Source organism: Eptatretus burgeri, chromosome 3 (assembly GCF_056783735.1).
Source record: "Eptatretus burgeri isolate ZD-2024b chromosome 3, Ebu_testis_v1, whole genome shotgun sequence".
Lineage (NCBI taxonomy): Eukaryota > Metazoa > Chordata > Myxini > Myxiniformes > Myxinidae > Eptatretus > Eptatretus burgeri.
This window is the reverse complement of record NC_140963.1, coordinates 51,398,001-51,421,331: the sequence shown is the minus strand read 5'-3', so window position 1 is coordinate 51,421,331 and position 23,331 is coordinate 51,398,001. Positions and strand designations below refer to the sequence as shown.

The 23,331-nt window shown below is 43.4% G+C and overlaps 1 protein-coding gene across 3 annotated transcripts in view; it reads left to right on the top strand.

Moving 5' to 3' along the window:
• Positions 1 to 23,331, top strand: part of LOC147029863 (serine/threonine-protein kinase OSR1-like) — a 66,722-nt gene that overhangs the window by 15,000 nt on the left and 28,391 nt on the right. For all 3 annotated transcript variants that reach the window (XM_085873282.1, XM_085873281.1, XM_085873283.1), the window contains 4 exons: positions 966 to 1,099; positions 10,628 to 10,676; positions 11,067 to 11,132; positions 11,305 to 11,427. In XM_085873282.1, the coding sequence (XP_085729408.1) occupies positions 966 to 1,099; positions 10,628 to 10,676; positions 11,067 to 11,132; positions 11,305 to 11,427 (372 nt within the window). The remainder of the gene's footprint in view (positions 1 to 965; positions 1,100 to 10,627; positions 10,677 to 11,066; positions 11,133 to 11,304; positions 11,428 to 23,331) is intronic.

Below are 23,331 nucleotides of genomic sequence, written 5' to 3'. Positions count from 1 at the left end.
AGTTTCAACCATCAATGCTTTTAATCGTCTTAATTGTTCTTGAACCTTTTGAAATTCCTTTTCTTGTGAAACATATTCTTGGAGAGTTAATGGAGGTAGAAAATATCATGGTTTGGATTGGAGATTATCTGATTATGGTGATGAACTGCTGTCTCAAAGACCTGGAGGGAAGGACTGAAGAAAATGTGCAAGTTGGTTCCACAGGTGGGAAAATGAGTGGAGGTGAGCAGAGATTGTGGATTTTGGGAGTTTCAGAAACCTGGGGGGGAGGGAGCATAGCATGGAAAGGAGGCAGTGGAAGACGGAGAGACCACCGACCTGTCGACGATGTGAATGCGATTGGCTCTTTGACTCGGCTTCATCGTGGGACATTCCAATGATCTTGAAGGCCTTGGTATCCACAGTGTCAAGCTTAGCAAGGTGTGTGGCAGGGGTGCCAGCTTATAGAGGAGAGCAGTATTCCATAAAGCTGAGGATGAAGTCCTTGTTGGCAGATGAAGGCTTTTGTGCATTCAGCAAGTGGCTTTTCCTCTGAGGTTGTGGCCTGTGATTCTACCAGAAATGTTTTCTTTCTCAGAAACTGCAGGGCTTATAAAAAATATTTTATTTTAATTTAATTTAAACGAAGGGTGGGAGGTGGGGGGGGTGGTGGGAAGAGTTTGGCTGAGTAACGAGAACGCTGAACCATACTTCTTTTTCTTGTTTGGACTTCTTTGGAAATTTAGGGCCACCATTCAGTGCTTTGAATAGTTGATAATTGCTTTGCGAGTTTTAACCTGGTTGGGTCTTTACATATTATATGAGCCTTGGATTGGAAACCTTAAAGGAAACCTTGTATTTGTATCTGAGTTGATTCCAGAATATTCAGACAACTTGGAGGAAAGTGTTCCTGGAACCTGAACCAGCCACTCTTTAAGCATGTTTGTTTGTTTTAACTTCTGTTTTTTGTTTTTTTTTCCATTTAGGTGCTGATGCTCACACTACAAAATGATCCACCAACCCTGGATACTGGAGTGGAGGATAAAGAGATGCTGAAGAAGTACGGGAAGTCCTTCAGAAAGCTCATATCTCAGTGTCTGCAGAAAGATCCAGCCAAGAGGTTTGTCAAACTTGGACGAAGGTTTGGGAATATTTTTATGCTCTTGCTATCCTCTACACTAGTGCAACACAGTATGAAGAACACTGTGACTATGCACCAGAGGAAGCTCATCCACAGCCACTGAAGATGACCACACACGCACATCCAATTGTCAGGAGAAATTGTGCTTTCCTGCCGGGTTGTGTGAGATTTGTTATGTTCCTCCTCAAGGTTCGCCGTCTTAATTTGGAAAAACTAGGGTTGTGTGGGAGAAGGTTTATCCCGTAGTTTGCCACAAGGCTGCTCTCGTGGAGGGAAGTTAAGAGGGGTGGTGAGCGTTCAGTGCAGTTTATTTTGGAGCTTGAGAAGTCCACTGCGTTACTCATGTGTGTCACAGTCATTATTGTCTGTTGGGTGATTTATTCGAACAGCAGATTCATTTCTGGAGCAAATTGTTTGTTGTATATGACTCTGTAAGGACTGTTGGGCCAAGATGTTTATGACGAGCGTCGAGTAAAGTAAAAAGTGGACAAGTAATAATGTAGTTTGATTTAACTTGCGTGGAAGGATCGCCAAGGTGCGAGAGATTTCCAGTGACGTACAGATATAGAATCTATCAAATACTCGGGTTTATAAAGGGACGGACTTTCGTCAATATTCTCTCTCCGATAATATATAAATGGGAAGCAGGTAGACCTTTGTCTTTGTTGACTTTACTTGGGGGATTTGCAGAAGGATCATCATGTGCGCTTCCAGGATAACATTACTCCATTTTCCTCCAGTCTCTGATGAGTCGAGGGGTGAGGATCGGGCTGATGTTGGCTGCAGTCAGTTCCTGTCTAATTGTCTCAGACCATCTTGTTTGAAATCCATGACATTGATCAAGAAAATATCCATAACTGGTTCTGTGACACTGTGAAGCAGCCATTTTCCTGCACATTTTAACTTTTTTTTTATAGTGTGCCATATCTTCATTGTTTCGTCACTTGTCACTTCTTGAACGTTTCAGCTTTCTCCCTCAGCCACTTGTATGATTAATTATCAGTGCCGATTTCACCTACCGTTTCAAGAGTCTCTTCTTCCATTTAGCCTTATAAGAGTGGCACACACACACACACCTCCAAATGAAACATGGAGTTTGTCACAATTATTTGCTTTGTTTATCCTTCACAAACCAAAACTTTGATTTGCTGTTTGCTTGTTACACAGTCCTTTTGGGCTTAATACTGGACATAATATGTATGCCTGTGCAGTAATAGGTTTTATATAGGGTGTGGCACTTTATGATTTGTTGGATAACAATAAGCGTAATGTAATCTAGGACTTCGTGACTTGTCTGGTCCAGTTCATTTTAATTTCTTCACTATTTCATCATTACTTGATTATCCTACGAATGCATAAAACACCTGCAGAGACCAACGATTTTGCATGATTTTTAAGTTTCAAAATCTTTATCCTTTTTCGATAAATATGACTCACTAGCAGGTACGGGTGGAGCATCCGCACAATCTAAAATATGACTTGAAGTCCTCAAGTCCCCATCCCACCTCCCCTACTCCCAAACCCTAAGTTTCAACCTGCCTCCAACCTGAAGGCTTCAATCACCTCCCCACTCCAAGCCTTCAAACCCCCTCCCCAGGCCCCCCTCCCAAACTCTTCAATCTCCCCTCCTGCCACCAACATTCCGCAACCACTCCCCCCTCCCAAAGTCTCAACCTTCCCCTCCCCATCTTTGCTCTCCACCCACTCCCTCTGAACCTCAACTCTGTCCTCCCCTCCTGCTCATGAAAGCGAAAGGGCATTCTTGCACGGATCATAACATATTTAACATTGTCACCACAATCACCGAGTTTGAAGTTTTATTATTTGGAACCTCCTTACCATTATCCGTCAATAAACGACTATCTCACTATTCTGGTGCATTTTGCGTCACTGACGGTGAATAATAATGTTTTCAACCACATTTGGGAAAAGTAAATAATTAAAATAAAAACCCGCTTTCGATTCCTACCAACCCTCTTTTTGTCACCTGTCATGTCGAAATCTCCCCCATGAGTGTCGAATTCATCGATATTGCCGAAATAAGTCACGGTCTAGATGTTTATCCTCATCGCCAAGTGATTAATCAGGGGTGTGTTCAGTTACCAAGCATCTTGTGGAGCGCTCGCCCAAGTGGCTTAAGCACTCAAGCAAGCACTTAATCGGAAACCGTTCATAAGGAGTGGCTGACTTGGGAAGTGCTAGTTAGCTGCTTGGTAACCGAATACACTCCAAGACAACTTGACAGCATACAGTACATACAAAATGCTGACAAACGGACATTTATTTTTATTTTTTTTATTTTCAATTAAAAAATTAACAGGTTGATTTCAAATATTATCCGTGACTATTTTCGTTGTAATAAAAATGTACCTTGTCCAGTTTTCAATGCGTCGTTTTAGTTTTTAAAATGTACATAAACTCAGAGGTGCTGTTGAATGTGCGAAAGTTTCATATAACTTGGCTCTCGGGAATCTCCCCGGCCTCCCGCCGAATTGCGCATGTAGGCATTTCACTACCATCCCACTTTTCGTCGCCTCTAATGTTTATTTCCTTCACATAATATGTGAATTACCTGTCCATGCACATGTGAAATGCATTTTGTTTTTAAATCCTGTACTTGCACACTATTCAGCTTTGAAAACTCGGGTGAAAACCAAAAGTTTTTTTTTTTTAATTTCTTTTAATTAAAGACTTCACTTTCATTCATGCAAACGTACCTTCATTAGATAGTGTATAACAGACCGCTGCCGTGATTTCTCGAACGAAAGGTGCGTTACCTTGTTTCCTCTGTACGAGTTGTAATCAAAATGTTTGATTCCTCAAAATGGTACCTTTATTTTGTGATAAAAGACTCATTCAGTCTTCAAATGTACACCAGAGATCTGTGGAACCTCAGCTATGCGAAGTGAAAAAAAAAAAATGGTGGTTATTTCATTTTGAAGCCCCAGCTCAAATGGACAGACAGGGATAGACAGACTGGCGGATAATATATCAGTAAAAAACTCGTGGGGTAGTCGTGAGAAACCGACGAGAATAGACATGTATGACATTTGGACATCTTGAGCTATCATGCTACATGTAGAGTTTTGCAAAATTGGTACTGGCAATTCATCAGATCCAGCAATGATGGAATCCACATAATTTATATACTTCACATACTATGTGAATTCATGTTCATTCACATGTGCAATACAGTTTGTAATGTGTAATTCCATGTGATGTAAAATGTCCGTTGAAATTCCATGAATGTAAAATGTGACTTGAAGACCTCTGCCCTCCTTGTTCCTCTCCCCACCCTCCTGCCTCCACCCTCCCATCCTCCCTCTTCTCCTCTCTCTCCTCCCAAATATCCAAGCTCTTCCATTTCACCCCTCCCCCCCCTCCCTTCCCCTCCTCCCCCTCCTTTCCCCCTCCCCCTCCCTTCCCTTCCCCTCCTCCCCTCCCTTCCCTTCCCCTCCTCCCCCTCCCTTCCCTTCGCTCCTCTCCCCCTTCCTCCTCTCCCCCTTCCTCCTCTCCCCCTTCCTCCTCTCCCCCTTCCTCCTCTCTCCCTTCCTCCTCTCCCCCATCCACTCTCTTCCCCTTGTTTCCTCCCCCTCCCTTCCCCTCCCCATGACCAGGAAGAGCTTTCAAAGGGGTCCTATATAGTATTTCAAAAGCCTTTAAAAGTAACTCCTCCTCCCCCTCCCCCACCCACTCTGTCCATCCTATCCTCCCTATCCTCTCCACCACCTCTATCTCGCCCCTCCTCCCACTCTGTCCATCCTTCCCCCATCCTCCTCTCCTCTTCTTCCCTCCTCTCCTCTTCTTCCCTCCTCTCCTCTTCTTCTTCCCTCCTCTCCTCTTCTTCTTCCCTCCTCTCCTCTTCTTCTTCCCCTCTCTCCTCTCCCCCCTCTCCTCTCCCCCTCTCGTCTTCCTCTCCCCTTTCCTCTTCCTCTCCGCTTTCCTCTTTCCCCCCTCTCTTCTTCCCCCTCTCTCCTCTTCTTTTTCCCCCCTCTCCTCTTCCTCCCCCCTTTCCTCTTCCCCCCCCTCTTCTTCCCCACTCTCCTCCCGCATTGCGTCCGACCAGAAACGGCTCTTAAAATATATTTTTCCCCTTTTAAAGTATGAATTTTAGTTGAATTTTCTTCCCGTGTTTTTTGCAGCCAAGTCTTAAACCATCTTTGTGACTATGAAAAATGAAATTGAATATTGAATGAGAGTTAAGATAAAGCAGTGAGTCAGAAAGTTTTATCCTTACAATAGAGGCCGATGGAACCTCAGAACGATGTGGAGCGATGAAGGAATCGATTTTGAAGCTCCTCCCTGAACGGGGGAAGCCCCACCCTCAACGGACAGACACACTGGAAGAGACTATTATAGTGTTGATATAAGAAAATAAGAAAGATACAAGATGAGATAATATTGCATCTTTCCTCGAGTGACTCAGTGGTGGAGTTGGTAAACTCTTTCTTACATTTCCATCACTGGTCATGGGTTTGATTCCCAGAGCTGCTCAAAAATATGTCCCGGACAGTAGGTGGGAACCACCCGTCTATTTTCCCATAAAAATGCCACTGTGGTGCTCCAAAGACCTGCGTAAGATTATGATATTGCCACAACCACTACCACCACATCTGTCCCAGCAGCATTGTTATTATATTTATTTATTTATTACCTACCCCTACAGGCTCTTCATGGTGTCATGCAGGTCGTTATCGACGAGTAAGGGTAATTTACAACTCGGCCTCAGTTAAACACGACATTTGTCTTATCTTATCATTGAACTTTGAGCAAATTTAATGTGTCTGGAAGAGAAAGGAAACCTTTGAGCTGTTCATCATGTTTGTAGTCTGTTTTCCACGCAGTGCTGTTGAAAACCTTCCGCCGTGTGATGCCGATCCTTTCCTTACTGGTTTTTCCCGAAGCGCTTTGAGGGCCCGTTGAGCCCAGTTGGCTCGAGGACATGAAAACGATGGTTCATTTGTCTTGCTTGAAGAATCTGAACTGTCTGTGCCTTACGGATGATTTTTCTATGTTGCCGTTGAGGTTTTGCGGTTGTGTTGTGGGAAGAGAGGGACGAGAGGAAGAGGGTGGAAGAGTAAGGGGACTGCTTTGGCAGGGTATTTCTGAGGAATGAATTCCACCACATGGAGTGCATTTCCTTGACAATTTAAAAATGAATAATAAAGATGTTAATTTTAAATTTTATTTATTTATTTATTTTAATGAGACGTCTGATTATTATAAGACTTTTTGCAATACACTGGGATGGATGTTTATAGACACGTCAGGTGTCTCCCAATTAGCAGATGTCTGACTCAAACGAGGTTTCTCTCGAGTTCACTGGTGAACTCTTTTATCTGTGAGCAAAGCCTTTTGCTGACTTTCTCACCAATGGTAAATGAATATAAATCGTGTCCGTTATTTATTTAATTTGTTGGGGGAGATATGATTTATTACACGAAGTACTGTATTATCCATCTTCCTCATTGGTGTGTATGCAGACAACATTTCCATTCAAACAACAGTGCATTGACATGAGGGAGAACTATAGTTTCACTTCGAGGAGAATGCACACTGCATTTGAAGGAAAGGAAAATGGGTTTTTGCATTTTCTCCAAGGAATCTTTGAGATAAATCTGCTGGATCACTGGATGGACAAAAAAGAGGCAGCAGGAAATGGAGAGAAACATTTGGTTTATTAATGTTTCTGTATTGCAGTGAAACAGGCCTTGCAAATGAAGAGTTCCGAACTTTTTGTGTGTGTGTGTGTGTGTGTGTGTGTGTGTGTGTGTGTGTGTGTGTGTGTGTGTGTGTGTGTGTGTGTGTGTGTGTGTGTGTGTGTGTGTGTGTGTGTATCCGCATCCGAACCTCCAAAATCTAATTGGCTTGTTCTTGTCACCTACCCAATTCATCCACCAAGTTTCAGCTGACTCCATCCACAACGTTTTGAGATATCGTGCTCACAGACAGACAGCGAAGCAGGAGAAAACATAACCTCTGTCCACCTTCGGTAGTGGAGGTAAAAAGTCGTGTTGAGAATTCCATAGAAATCCATAGGACTTGTCCTCCAGATCACCAAAAGCTGATGGAACAGGAAGACGGTGGAACATATCTGTAAAATATGTCATGTACATATATATATATATATATATATATATATATATATATATATATATATATATATATATATATATATATATATATATTTGTAGGCCGGGGGTTGGTGGCGAGAACAACCACTAGTTGGGGAAAGCTTGCGTCGTCTCCCACCAAACTCCCCGGAATTGTAGGCCGGCGCTCGGATAACTCCGCGAGCCGGCGGGTCGTTTAACCGACCGTGATCACCAATATCTCAACCGTGTCGCGTAGGGTTTATTTGTCTATAACCAATTTACCTAATTAACTACGCGATTTCAGCTACCGGGGAAACCACGCCCTCAGCACGCCTTGCTCGAACCGGGTCACGCTACCGACTGCGGTAGAGTTCCGACTACCAACTCCGGTTCGGGTGCAGCCGAGCAGAAACTGCCAAAGCCGTGCCGGCTGGAATGAACGGATTATCGGGGATAAAACCCCGCCTAAACTCAGATCTGAACCATGCTGGACCAATTCAAAAAGGGACAGAAACGGACTGGGAATATTTCTACAAATGTTTATTTACAATAAAAAGACAAAGGCAAGACTTAACGCGAATGTGCAAAAAGGAATATTTACAATGAGCAAAAACACTTATTCAGATCTACTTACAAGACGGGCCCACATGCAGACACACACAAAATGAAAAGAAACCCAGAGTCTTTATTGGACCCTCGCAGCTGTGGGGAGAGACAAGCTGGGGGTCAGAGTTCAGTGGTGTACCTGACCGTCGGAGGAAGGGCATGCTCCGTGATGCAGCACCTGACAAAGGTCGTTTGTCCGGTCCCCAGTCGCACGTAGGGACTTGTGGTTTGTGGCGGAGCTCAGTGGTGAACCATCGGGGTCCACAGAGGGAGGTCAGGGTCACTCTGTCCTTCTTTAAGACTCCTCGTAGCAGCCACCGTGAAACTCCAGAACCCGTACAGCTACCGTGAAACAAAACTGACTGCTTACAGCCACCGTGAAAGCAAACTCGACCGGACCCTTTTTTACAGAGCGTCTCGGAGATTTTATTGGCCTCTCTCCATGGGGAGGGGCCCTTGGCGAAAATGCACCTCGCTGTCCGCCTTTGATTGGACAGGGTCCCACGGCATAACTTTCCGGGGCAGGGCCTCGGCCCCTGCTGGGAAACCCCAGCCACTCTTCCACGTGGGTTCATACTTGACGAGTGACAGTATCAACGTTGCAAAAAGGTCGGCGTGAAAGAGTTACAACGTTTGTGGAAGCCGAGAAACCGGAACCGCGAGATCTTGCCTTGGCACGTCAGGGTGCGAGAAGGCAGCTGGTTGGTGGTGGATCATGATGGGCTGAGGGGTCATGCAGATGGGATGGTGGTTAGATGGCTTGTTGGAGGGTTCGTTGGATGAAAAGATTTAATAACCTAACTAAAAAGAAATCGCAACGCACGCCTTTGATTCTCCCACTTGACAAAAGGAAGGGGAGCTGACGACACACATACTTAACGACATAACTGACTTTTGGGACATCTGTATGTTGAATGCTTCTGGTTTCCGAATCCGTAACTATATATATATATATATATATATATATATATATATATATATATATATATATATATATATATATCCATATATATATATATATATATATATATATATATATATATATACATACATATATATATATATATATATATATATATATATATATATCTTCTTCTTCTTCTTCTTCTTCTCCTTTCTGCTGCTCCCGTTAGGGGTCGCCACAGCGGATCATCCGATCCGCATAGTGATTTGGCACATGTTTTACGCCGGATGCCCTTCCTGACACAACCCTGGTCGCCTCTTACGACACAGGGATATGGTACACCTATTTTAACCGGGGTATACACCGGCCCAGTACACTGGTACTCATTTCGCCGACCTCGGAAGGATGACAGGCTGAGTCAACCCCCTGGTGTATTAATTCAGTGGCCCAACGGGGCTTGAACTCAGGACCTTTTGGATCCCAAGCCGCTGCCCTAACCACTGCGCCAACACACCAGGCATATATATATATATATATATATATATATATATATATATATATATATATATATATATATATATATATATATATATATATATATATATATATATATATATATATATATATATATATATATATATATATATATATATATATATATATATATATATATATATATATATATATACATATCAGCTATATGCCTGGTGTTGGCTTAATGGTTAGGGTGGTGGACTTGGGATCCTTGGATCCAGAGTTCAAATCCCACTCTACTGTTGAATTCATACCAGGTGGGGTTGACTCTGCCTGTCATCCTTCTGAGGTTGGCAAAATGAGTGCCAGCTTGCTGGTATACTGTGCCGGAGTGGCGACCCATCCACGATTGTGTCCAATAGCCAAGGAGACTGCTTCGGCAGCACCAACACTCTGCAGAGAGTATGGTCCCAATGGATGGATGGATCAGACATGGCAGACATCTGACAATTGGCAGATCGCTGCTTTGTCGTTTTGTTTGTTTGTTTTAACGTCAAAAATGGTTGTTGTCTTGATTTGTGCAAAATTATGTCAGGCAATGTGTTTAGAGCATCTGCTTCAAGTCTGATAAAACGTCAATTCGATCCTGTACCAAAGTTTAAATATGGTACGTACTGCTTCCTCCTTTAATGCTCGGCATTGAAGGGATAGAGCATGTACAAACCCCGTATGAGAGGGAAGGGATGGTGGTGGGGGGGGGATATCTCGTTAAAATCGTTCAGTCCATGGGCTCGTGTACCATTGGGTGTGGGGTCGTGGCGGTTCTCAAAATGTGCTGAACATGGCAACCACATCTAAGCGGTCTGTGAAGTTGCTGTCCCCCACGTTCACTGGCTGTTTGTCTGAATTCAAGTCTTGTGTTGTCTGATGTCTTTGGCTGCATGTGTTTGTACGTTGTGTGACAGCTCTTCGGTGAACCTTACTCTAAGAGAGAAAATTGATCATAAATTTCTGCGACAGATGCCACGGTCGTGGCAGCATTACATTGGGGAGCTTTCATATGATAGGGATGCACTTTTGTGATCTGTGTTTCATCTCAGGAACTGGTTGGTTTCTATGGCAACACCTCGTGTGAGTCCCATAGATTTTTCTGATGCATCACAAAGTGAAATGGATTACATTGGTTTCTGTATGTTAGTTTAATGTCCCTTCTGTTGCTCACAGTTGTGTGCAAAGAATTTTAAATACACTTGATAAATTTACCTTCTGATGGATAAAAACATGATGGTATTGTTACAAATGATGGTGTATTTAGTTATTTTTATTTTTATTTTAAGGAGGGTTGCCAAAGTAAGAGCGAAGCCCTTTTGTGCACTTGGTTATTTTTCTTTATTTTTTTTTTTTTGTTTGTTTCTTTTTTTTTTCCAGACCTACAGCAGCCGAGCTCCTGAAAAGCAAATTCTTTCAGAAAGCAAAGGTTTGTTGGGAGGGAGGCTGGGGGTTGTGGGGGAGGGTGGTGGGTGCTCACAGTGCACTCCTTTCTCTTTAAAATTCTCCTTTTTTCATGTTTTTATTTTATTTTTATAAAACAGAGATTGTGTAACAGAAACTGGGGAAATGTAGTTCAATCGTATCAAGGAGTCCTTGATGTCTGGTGTCAGAGAGGCAAGATTGATTTCCGACATCAATAACAGTCATCGAGAATAAAGTATAACTTTTTTCGCCCCGGTGGGTTAAGGGATTTGTAATAACAACTTTTACAATCTGCTTCCGAGAATTTGAATTGAAACCAAAAAAACACAACTACTGACTAACGATTACATGTGCACCATGATGAGCCTGGGAGACGTGTGTTCTTTCCTAACAGGCTAAGGAATTCCTTGTGGAGAGGCTTCTGAATAGAGGTCCCACGATTGGCCAGCGATCTCGGAAGGTACACGAGGGGTTATATAGACGATGGTGATGGAAATTGTCTCCGAGAGTGGTGTTGGTGGTGGCATTTTGGGATGAGATGTGAACTGTACTGTTGCGAGACTAGAGGGGCAGAGGGACTGCTGCTTGTCGGCTTGGGTACAGGCTAACCTCACGGCTCTCCTGCCTGGCAGGTCCGTCGCGTGCCTGGCTCCAGCGGACACCTACACAAGACTGAGGATGGTGCTTGGGAATGGAGTGATGATGAGTTTGATGAGGAGAGTGAGGAGGGCATCGCAGCTGCATCGCAGGAACGGGTGAGCAGCTGGGGACATGTGCTGTTTGTGTGAACCGAATAAGGCTCACAAAATCACTTGTGAACATCACTGGAAGGAAGTTGCATTTGTTAACAAGCATATTGACTCGATTTTCCTCACTACTAAAGGAATTTTACAAGATTTGTTTGTGATTATCAAAATTTATACGATACTTCTTTTGAGGTCTGACTTGCATTGACCACACTGATTGAAGCAAAACATATTGACTGTAGGGCATGAACACGACATTAGTGTTTTCCACATCCGTTTGGGCCGTTTATCTCGTACTGTGGGTTCTCTCAAAAGTCTGTTCATTGGTATTGTTGATGGAAACGAGATGTTGCTTGATGTTTTGAGTTTTCATGTTTACTACGAGGCAATGCCCTTGCAATCAGTCATGCTTACTACCATCTGATTTCCAGTCATTATTTGCTTTGCTGCCGTGGCAACAAACGTCTTAAGGCCTGATTTTAAATTGCTATTTACTATTATTTATTAAAATATTTGAAATCGGCCCTTATGCAATCCTCACGTCACACCCTTTATTCGATGTTTGCTCTGCTACATGGCAGTAACTTTGGGACCTCTCTGATGTCATGGTTTAAAAGCCCGTGGCGTGGCGAAAACAGCTCAATCTACCGGGAGTGACCCAGTGATGCCTCACATCGAAGCTCTTGCCTTCATGGAACCAGGATCGCTCATCTCTCAAGATAAGATGTGTTTTATTGTGTGTGGGGCGGCCTGGCAGAGTTTGCAGGTATCGTCAGTGATGTCGAGTCTATTGATGTTTGTGCTGTAAAAGCTGTCGGTGGTATCCTCAGCGAAGGTATGAAAGGTGAACACTATCTTACCTGGGAAGTAATTTCTCTGTGTCCATTGATGGGTGAGGGTTTCATGCCCAGGATACTGTTTGGGCCCAGGTTTTTGATTGTGTTTATGGTGGTGTGGGTATGGATGAGTTTTATCCATACCCACATCCTGCGACATTCCTGCGACAGATGCCACTGATGAGGCTGTCTGTCTGTCTGTTTGTGAGCAAGATATCTCAAAAAGTTGTGGATGGATTCATACGAAACTTGATGGACAGGTTGGTGTGTGACAAGGAAAAATCGATTCAATTTTAATGAAGATCCGAATCTGGATCTGTATTAATTTAATGTTAATAGTGATTCTTCACCATTGAGAGATGGGGCTAAAAACGATATATTTATTGGGCCTGATGTGTTCTATTGGATCAGGCATTGCACCGCGGTGGTATGCGCTCTACCAAGTGCCCTTCTAGTTAATTAATTAATTTATTTGTTTTAGTAGTTGATTAGTGGGAGACTTTTGAAAGATGTCATTGTAGTGTTTTTGTGGTGTAGTCTTAATGTGTCTCGGGGTCTGTGGGTGGCTGGACATGTTGTGGCACGTGTGATTTGGGGATGTGATCTGAGAATGACATGGATGTGTTAAAAGTGGCGCTGAGTATTGTTGTTTGGTGTGTATGTGGGTTAGGGATGATGTTCAGTGTAATTTGTGGTGTTGTATTATCTTCCTTGTAATTTAAGGTTTAGAGTTGCCGACGTGTTTTGTTTTTTTGGTGTAATTTGGTTTCTTGTTTGATGGCTATGTCAATGTTGTTTGTGAGAGTTAAGTGTTGAAGTGGCATGGCCTTGCTGATGAGGCCATCTGTGTTGTATTGGAAGATATTAAGGTTGTGTGTCATTTTAGGTTTGAGGTGGTCGGTCGTGCGCAGGTGGTGGTGGTGCATGTGGTGGAAGTGATGAGTTTGGTGGTAATATGTTTGGGAATTGTGTAGGTACGTCCTTATTTGGGTTTGAGCTTGAATTTAGCCAAGAGGGATTGACATATCCAGTCTTTTATACTAATAAAAGGCTGTGTGTCTCCTCCATAACTCCAAAACTGCAAAACCTAGCAGTCTGAAACTTTGCATGCACCCAAAAGAAACGCCAAGGAAGTGCAAGAGTGAAAATTGGGTGTTTCGGTTAATTAAAACACCCCTTTTGAAGATAATTAACGGCCTTATTTAATTATATCCTTCATCAGGCGATCCTCGACCACCTCGCTGTCTGGGTCTAAAGGCGTTTCCTGGATAACCTCGCTGGGGTCTGAAGCCGCCATGTTTTTTTGCCTGCTCAACCATGCTTTGACTTGGAACAGCCTGCAACAATTTCTTAACGATAAAGTTTTTTTTTTTTTCACTTTCCTCACTCATATGATCGAATGCCTGTTCATCATAGCTACGAATTGCTGGGTATAATGCTTATAAACACCTGGAGATGCCAGTATTCGTGGCTTTATATAATTTGCGCATGTAACTTTATATAATAACCAAGAGAATCTCTTAAATGAAGGATTATTACAAAATGTAAGCTCCAGATTTGAAAATATCAGCATTTTCGACTCCGAAAAAAGGTGTCAATTTGTCCAACTCATACGTTGCATGGGCGTTTCCTGGTGCATAGTTGGATGGACGGCAATTTGTAATTGCTTGCCAAGCCAGGCGTTCCGTTGGAGTGCTTGAGTGCTTCAGCCACTTACCGAGCTGTACAGTACAGTTCATGTCCTTATCGGGATGTACAGTTAAGTTGCTACAAGGTAGAGGTACGTTTCTAGCACAAACGGACGTGGTATATATATGGTTAGATTTGGATCTGCACGGACTCTCCACGGGTGTGTGGACATGCCCTGCTATGCCGTGGTGTTAAAGTTTCATGCCGTATATTATGGAGGTTCTTTCAGGTTTTCCTTTGTCCTCGCGTCTGTTACTAAATCATTTGATTATTGCATTTGCTTTACAAAGGTTACATGGTTTCTCTTTGTGTGTTCCAAAGCAAAATATATTTGAAAACTCCCGATTTCTGAGCCATTTGCCGTATTAACGTGTTTTCTAAATTACCGAGCCAATTTTTTTCCACCCATCACACGCAGCTGTTTATAAAGAACTAGTGCGTGCGTAGCCATACGTGCAAAAAAAAAAACTTTCGAACAACTACACAGGCCGTTCCTTCGCTCTCGTAAACGACGACTGGATTGGGGCATTGTGTTTATCTATAAATGCGCATAAGAAATCGAGAAATTATTAGAATACAGTAAGTCATCACGATCCGGAAGTCCGTACGTTGTAACCCGTAATGGGGAACGCGGCTGAGGATCTCTTCCCCAACGGCCACGCCTACACAGCAACGTGTCTTGTCATTGGTAACTCAATGGCGCCCTTTCCCCATCGGTCATACCTACGCAGCAATGTGTCCTGTCATTGGTTTGGTTAATAAATGGCCATAACTTGGGAACTACTCGTCCGATTAATATCAAACCTTGAAAAGGCACATATTCAGGTCCCCAGCAATATACCTGGCAAGTTTCAATTAGATCAGACCAGTGGTTGTCGAGAAACAGCGGACACAGACTCACAGACACAAATGCACAGATTGCTGGAATTATAGATAGACAAGTACATGCCCTTTAAAAAAATAAAATAATAATAAATAAATATTCAAACCGCAAGCAAGAAACAACAACCACACAGGCCGTTTCTTCGCTCTTGCGTGCCCGTACGTGCGTTGCCCGGAAGTTCGCATATCGCAGTTACGATTATTCGCAATTTAGTTTTAATGGCCAATTATTCAATTAGCGCCAACGTATTTTGCCTTTTCGCAATGTCGTCGCAAGGAAAAACAAAAGGAGAAGAGAAGAGAGAAAAAAAAAATTTACTTCCTGGTTCGGAGCACACCAGCTCACTCTGATGTTACCGAAATTTATGCACCATCTAATATGAAAACGATCATAACTTGGGGCATTGTGTTTATCTATAAATGCGCATTAGAAATCGAGAAATTATTAGAATACACGAAGTCATCACTCTCCGGAAGCCCGTACGTTGTAACCCGTAATGGGGAACGTGGCTGTGCTTCCCTTCCCCCATCGGCCACGCCCACGCAACAACGTGTCTTGTCATTGGTTTGGTAAATAAATGGCCATAACTTGGGAACCACTTGTCCGATTTAATATCAAACCTTGAAAAGGCACATCCTCAGGTCCCCAGCAATATACCTGGCAAGTTTCAATCAGATCGGACCAGTGGTTGTCGAGAAACAGCGGTCACACACACACACACACACACACACACACACACACACACACACACACACACACACACACATTGCTGGAATTATAGATAGATAATGTTTGTGAACATCGCCTTGAAATGTCAATATAAATGCCACGTTGTTTTTTGGTGAAAGCTACTCAAGGTTTCTGGGTTGTACACAATTTGGACTGCAGTCGGTAATTAATCACACTGACTCCAACCTGCCGATTCCTGAAAAATTGCCGACATCGGCCGTGTGTGTGTGTGTGTGTGTGTGTGTGTGTGTGTGTGTGTGTGTGTGTGTGTGTGTGTGTGTGTGTGTGTGTGTGTGTGTGTGTGTGTGTGTGTGTGTGTGTGTGTGTGTGTGTGTGCGTGCGTGCGTGCGTGCGTGCGTGCGTGCGTGCGTGCGTGCGTGCGTGCGTGCGTGCGCGCACATTGATTGGTATCTACATATGCGGGTCTCAGAATGTGGAATGGAGTCCTCCCACACAAGGCTCAAAGTATCCACATTCATTTCAGTCAGGGGTCACGATTCATGGACCAAGATGTGCAGTTTTCTGTTCTCAAAGTTTTGTGCCGAGGGCTCTCTTCAGGATCGTCACTGAGTAATGGACGGCTTCCAACTGTAGTTAGTTTGTAATAATTTTCCCAGGGATGTTTTTAGCTCACCTGTGAAGTAGGTGCGTGGAGCTTATGGGATAGCGCGTAGTCTGTCCGTCCGTCCACAAATACTTGCAACTTCTTGTCAGAAACTACACATATGATTTCAGTTTAAATTGACCACTGCCTTCATCACTCATGATGGCATAAAAATAAAAACTGGGTCTGAAGGGGTCTACAAAGGGAGTTTACGGGGGTGGGGGGAGGGGGGGTTACCCAAAGAGGTATTTGCTTTTTTCTCAAACCATACACACAATTCCGATGAAACTTCACCACAACCTTCATCATCCATGATAGTGTAGAAGCATATTTATGAAACTTTAATACCGTGATCTGGTGGAGTCTAATAATCATACTGGATGATAATTTTTTTGCACCATGGATTTTATTGCAGACAGATGCATTGAGAATCAGGAAAATCATGGTGCCAATTTTTGTTTTGCATTTTGGGGACATTTTGGTGGCTTTTAATGTGGCCCCCTAAAATACCATTATTGCTGTTTCGGTTGCAACGACCAGTTTCAAATATTGTTATAAAGCAAAGCATGTAGCATATCAAATTAAAGGTCTGTACATTTGTAACACAAATAAATATATATATATATATATATATATATATATATATATATATATATATATATATATATATATATATATATATATATGTGTATATATATATATATATATATATATATATATATATATATATATATATATATATATATATATATATTGATTTTTTTTATTGTCCACAGGTATCAATGCCAATTTCCCTGGCAATAACAACCATAACGGAGCATATATCCAGATGCAAATGTTCTTATTTAAAAGTCAATCAATGAGATAAATGTACCGTTTATGCTTTATGGGATGTTTAGTGGTTCACATAAAGTATATCTGTTCTATGGTATACACTTAAGTAGTCAACTGCAATGAATAGGTCAAAATATTTGTTGAAACAAAAACCATCAAGTTCATAGTAATGCAGTGTCAGATAAGTCATCTTCATCTATGCTATCCTCGTGATCATTTCCTCTGAGTCTGTCATTGGGCATGTTTGATGACTCCCTCCTGTTACATCTGTGTTATCTTCATTGTGAAGTGTGTTTGCTGCCTCTGGGTCATGTTCATTGGTTGTCTCTGTCTCATCTTCGGTCTGATCAATACACTCCTCAATAGCATCTGCTCGCACCTGGGCTTCAGTTTGAAATCCATTTGGTATCCCACGATGATATGAACGCAAGAGAAGCCAATTTAGGTCCTCAGATCTGTAGCTTTTCAAGCCTCATTCTGTTTTAGTGTGAATTCTGCATACTTTACGTTGGATGTGGGCTTATGTTGACTATTGATACTACATGAAAGGAGCTGTGGTTGTGTTGGTGCCAGACTGGAAAGGGATCGCTCAGTACACGGTTGCTCTATGGCAATTGCGTTTTGGGTGTTGGTTTCATTTGTGTCATGGAACTGGAAAACAACAGTGGCAGTGGCATGTAATGTCCCCTTTCCATCTGGTGTATCTTCGGCGAAATCGACGTTGTCGATTGCAAAGAAGAGGAATCTTCCCTTCACAAGCGTTTCAGGAATATACAGACCATTGTTCTGTGCAGCACGCTTCAGCACTGCATGAGCAAGTTGCGTCTCTATGCGAAGGACACGCTCGTAGTTGATGGAGTACCCAAACTTATGAAAAATGTTCACCTCGGTCTTACTCCGAGTGGCTTGATGAACTTTCAGACCAATTCCAACTACTAGTGGATTCTCATTGTGATGTCGAAAGCCTGCTTCCTCATGCTTTGGCACAAAGGACAACTGACGATCAGACTTATATGCAAACATTATAGTCTGTGCTATGTTCCGTGTTACTAGTTGAATGCTATGCTCTATTTGTGTTGACTCGAGTGTTAACATTGGCCCGATTAGGATCCAGCGGATGAATGTCTCCAGCGATTTGGGAACTTGATTTTCATGTAACAGGGAACCTTGAAATTTCCACGGCTGCTTTAGAGATTCAGCGACGTCCCTTCTTATTACCTTGGCACTTTCAAAGACTGCTTTCATGTTGCTGCTCGCATCGCCAGCTGCCTCGTCCAGGTTGTCAATTGCGGCTCTTTTTGTTCTCGACGTGTACATCCGATCTGGTTCATTCATCTGCGTCGAGCTGAAGAACTCAACATCATCAATATTTTCTACAAGCTTATGCTTCAAACTTCTCCTTGATATATGCATATCATTTGAACCATTGACTCTGAGGACACTTTAATTAGCTGCTTCTACCTCACCCATGTCCAGGATAGATCCTGATTTCAGCAGGCTGCTCATCAAGTAGAAGAATTCAATGTCTGCTGAAACCTTGGTTATCACTGCTTCGTTGTCTGCTCTCTCCTGCTGTACCTGAGTTCGCTGATTGTGTTTCACCCAACAATACAGATGGTATTTGATATCGATTGCAGCACTCAGATTTACTTTCCACTGGTGGTTATTTCTGTACTCAACAGCCTTTCGGAGCTGTTCCCCGGTGTTGAACTCACTGATCTGGTGGAGTGCTCCTTTCTCTGAAGATCCATTACAGAAGAAGCAGTAGTTTTTATTGTGTTGTTTGGCACCAGATCGCATGTAACGTTCTGTTGACGATGGGTTCTCATGTGGTGGTGGTGGTGGTTGTGTTTTGAGGTTCGTCCTTTCTGGTCGTCCAACTTTCATTGGTTTAGGTACTTCGCCTGCTTCCAGTGCAGCTTCATATCTGTTTTTCAGCCGCTCAATATGGATCTTGTGCACTGCAAGTCTAAAGCATTCCAGATGCCATGTGACACCTTTCTGTGATAGTTACTTTGCCATCACATCACCGAGCTCTTCATGGATGGATATGTACTTATTATCCTCATAGAGCGACCGGGTATTCACACTCTGGATAAACAGCTGATATGATTCTGGTCTTGGGTGTTTTAAGAGTTTTCCAGATGCTTTGCAAATGCAGCATATTTTCAAACCTGCCAAAGATGTGTCGTGCAACTTGATGCTTTTGTGCTGGAACTGGAAGGACTTGGGGGTGATTCATCCATAACAATAACTTGAGAACAGTTTATTTCAATGTCCACTCAACATGAGTTCCTTCACCCACAAAGCTTGGAGGTTAATCTACAACTACATCTACTACCCTTGACCACTTCTGCTATTATCATAGCTGACCTGAAAGGCAAAAAACTTTAACATATATTGTATGTAGAATTGTAGCATGTCATAATGTTTAGAAAAATTAATTATCTTGGTGACGTTGCGGTAATTGATTTAATATAGGCTGCGCAGCATCTGAAATTAACAAAAATTCAGATAAGTCATTATTGATATTATTATCATATTCTAGGCTGAATTCTGCTCAGTTTGATATATCACATGCCCAGGTTTAAACCAGAAACAAAAAAGTTGGTGAATTGTTATCATTGAAAAAAGTGCGATTTAGGGATAGTTCACGTATCGGCTTGAAAATAATATTTGAAATGCTCAAAAAAATTGGCACCATGATTTTTCTGACTCACAGAATCCATAAGAATGAAAAAATATGTGGTGCCGAAAATTATCATCTGGTGCCCACCGAATTACATAGGCCTCTACACTGTGACGTACCAAAGTTTGTTCATGACATGAGAAAAATCTGGCTCGAAGGGGATTCAAAGTGGGCTTCCTCTCCCAAAATATGTATTTGCTTTTTTCTCCAAAACTACACCTACAATTCCGATGAAACTTGACCACTATCTTCACCACCTGTGATGTACCAAAATTTGTTCACGACATAAAAAAGGGGGTCTAAGGGTTTCTCCAGGGGGGTTGCCCCCAAAATGTGTATTTGCTTTCTTTTCTGAAACCACACACGCAATTTAGATGAAACTTGACCACAACCTTTATCACCTGTGATGTACCAAAGTTTGTTCATGGCATTAAAAAAAAATATATCCAGAGGTATTTACTTTCTTCTCCATTGGAGACACTACATGCCCAAAGGTATGTGGACACCACTTCTAATTAGTGGATTTGGCTATTCTGGCCACCCTTCTTGCTGACAGGTGTATAAAATCAAGCACACAGCCATGCAATCTCCATAGACAAACATTGCAGTGGAATGGGCCGCTCTGAAGAGCTCAGTGACTTCCAACGTGGCACCGTCAGAGGATGTCAAATTTCTGTCCTGCTCGAGCTACCCCAGTCAACTGTATATGCTGTTATTGTGAAGTGGAAATGTCTCGGAGCAACAACAGCTCAGCCACGATGTGGTAGGCCACACAAGCTCACAGAACAGGACCGTCGAGTGCTGAAGCACTTCGCGTGGAAAAATCGTCTTTCATCGATTGCAACACTGCCTACCAAGTTCCAAACTGACTCTCTGGAAGCAACGTCAGCTCAAGCACTATTCGTCAAGAGCTTCATGAAATGGGTTTCCATGGCTGAGCAGCCGCACACAAGCCGAAGATCGCCATGCGCAATGTCAAGCGTCAGCTGAAGTGGTGCAAAGCTCACCGCCATTGGACTCTGGAGCAGTGGAAACACGTTCTCTGGAGTGATGAATCGCGCTTCACCATCTGGCAGTCTGACAGACGAATCTGGGTTTGGCGGATGTCAGGAGAACACTCCCTACCCGAATATATAGTGCCAACTGTAAGGTTTGGTGGAGGAGGAATAATTAGTGGGGCAACTTAGCTAAATATAGCATAACAATTGTGCATTTTGTGAGGAAAGCACCAAATTTGGCAGACTAGTAGGCATGGCCCAATATCCAAATCTGTTCGTAATATGATCGGCTACGAGTGTGCCAAATTTGGTGCTTTCCTCACAAAATGCACAATTGTTATGTTAAGTTGCCCCACTAAATGGTCTGGGGTTGTTTTTAATGGTTCAGGCTTGGCCCCTTGGTTCCAGTGAAGGGAAATCTTAAAGCTACAGCATACAATGACATTCCAGGCAATTCTTTGTGGCAACAGTTTGGGGAAGGCACTTTCCTGTTTCAGTATGACAATGCACCCGTGCAAAGCGAGATCCTTGCAGAAACTGTTTCTCGAGATCAGTGTGGAAGAACTTGACTGGCCTGCACACAGCCCTGACCTCAATCCCATCTTTCACCTTTGAGATTAATTGGAACGCTGACTGCGAACCAGACGTAATCACCCAACATCAGTGCCCGACCTCACGAATGCTCTTGTCGCTGAATGGAAGCAAATCCCCGCAGAAATGTTCCAACATCTAGTGCAGGGGTCGGGAACGTGTGGCTCGCGAGCCAGGTATGGCTCTTTTGATGATTGCATCTGGCTCGCAGATAAAATTGGAGTTTGAAACTTGGAAAACCCAATATTCTCGCAGAAGCTTTACCTATAGTTTGAATGGTGTCGTGCTTCATTCACATGCAGGGTTGAACTTGGCAGAAGGAGAGAAGAAAAAACACCTCCGAATTGTCTGAAGCGGTTTTTGTTTCGTCCAGTCATGCAGCCGACGCGAGTAGTGATTTCGGTTCCTCCAATGACGTGCCGCCGCCGAGACGCGTCATGGAATTCATCTCGACCAACCACGCGCCACCGCTGAGGCGACTCGTGATTTCGGTTCCTCCAATGACGTGCCGCCGCCGAGACGCGTCATGGAATTCATCTCGACCAACCACGCGCCACCGCTGAGGCGACTCGTGATTTCGGTTCCTCCAATGACGTGCCGCCGCCGAGACGCGTCACGGAATTCATCTCGACCAATCACGCGCCACCGCTGAGGCGACAGCATCCCAGAGTCGGCCGGCCGCGCCGCACCTCTCGAGTATGTCAGCCCGTGCGCAGGCCAGCCAGACTCACTTGGGTCAACATCTCCCTCTCTCTCTCATTTGCTCAAAGCTAACCCTTCGACGAAGAAGATGGCGAAAAGAAAGAAAGATGAGGAGTATCGTACATTTCAGGACGAATGGGCCGAATAATTCGCCTTTGTGGAGAGAGCAAGTTTTGTGGTGTGTCTAATTTGCAATGACAAAATTGCATCGATGAAACGGTCGAATATAAAGCGGCACTTCGACATGCGCCATGCTACCTTTGCATCAAAATACCCTGCGGGAGACAGCAGAAAGAAAGCGTGCCAAGAGCTACTGAGCAGGGTGCAAGCCAGCCAGCAGCAACTCCGCGTATGGACCCGGCAAGGTGACTATAATTCCGCCAGCTTTGCTGGATCTTTAGCAATAGTGAGGAACGGAAAACCATTCACAGATGGCGAGGATGCAAAAACGTTCATGCTGGATGTCGCCAATGAACGTTTTGATGATCTTCCGAACAAAGACAAGATAATCATACGGATACAAGACATGCCTCTGTCGGCAAGAACTGTTCATGATCGTACCATCATGATGGCAAACCAAGTGGAGGAAGCGCAAGTGAAGGACATAAATACAGCGCCGTTCTTTTCCCTGGCTTTGGATGAGTCAACAGACGTAAGCCATTTGTCGCAGTTCAGTGTGATTGCAAGATATGCTGCTGGTGATACACTGCGCGAAGAAAGTCTTGCTGTTCTGCCAATAAAAGGGTCCACAAGAGGTGAGTATTTATTCAAGTCTTTCATGGAGTTCGCTCAAGAAAAAAATCTACGAATGGATAAACTTATCTCGGTGTGTACTGATGGTGCTCCGTGTATGGTGGGGAAAAACAAAGGATTTGTGGCGCTTCTCCGTGAACATGAAAATAGACCCATCCTAAGTTTCCATTGCATTCTACACCAGGAGGCACTTTGTGCTCAGATGTGTGATGGGCAGCTTGGCGAAGTGATGTCGCTGGTCATTCGTGTGATCAACTTTATTGTTGCCCGAGCCTTAAATGCTCGCCAGTTTAAAACACTGCTGGATGAAGTTGGAAATAACTATCACGGTCTGCTTTTGCACAGCAATGTGCGTTGGTTGTCAAGAGGGAAGGTGCTTAGCCGTTTTGCGGCTTGCCTGAACGAAATCCGGACTTTCCTTGAAATGAAAGGGATTGAGCATCCTGAGCTAGCCGAAACTGAGTGGCTCCTCAAGTTTTACTATCTCGTGGATATGGCTGAACATGTGAACCAGCTCAATGTGAAAATGCAAGGCATTGGAAATACAGTGTTATCCCTTCAACAAGCCGTGTTTGCTTTTGAAAACAAGCTGGAGCTCTTTATCA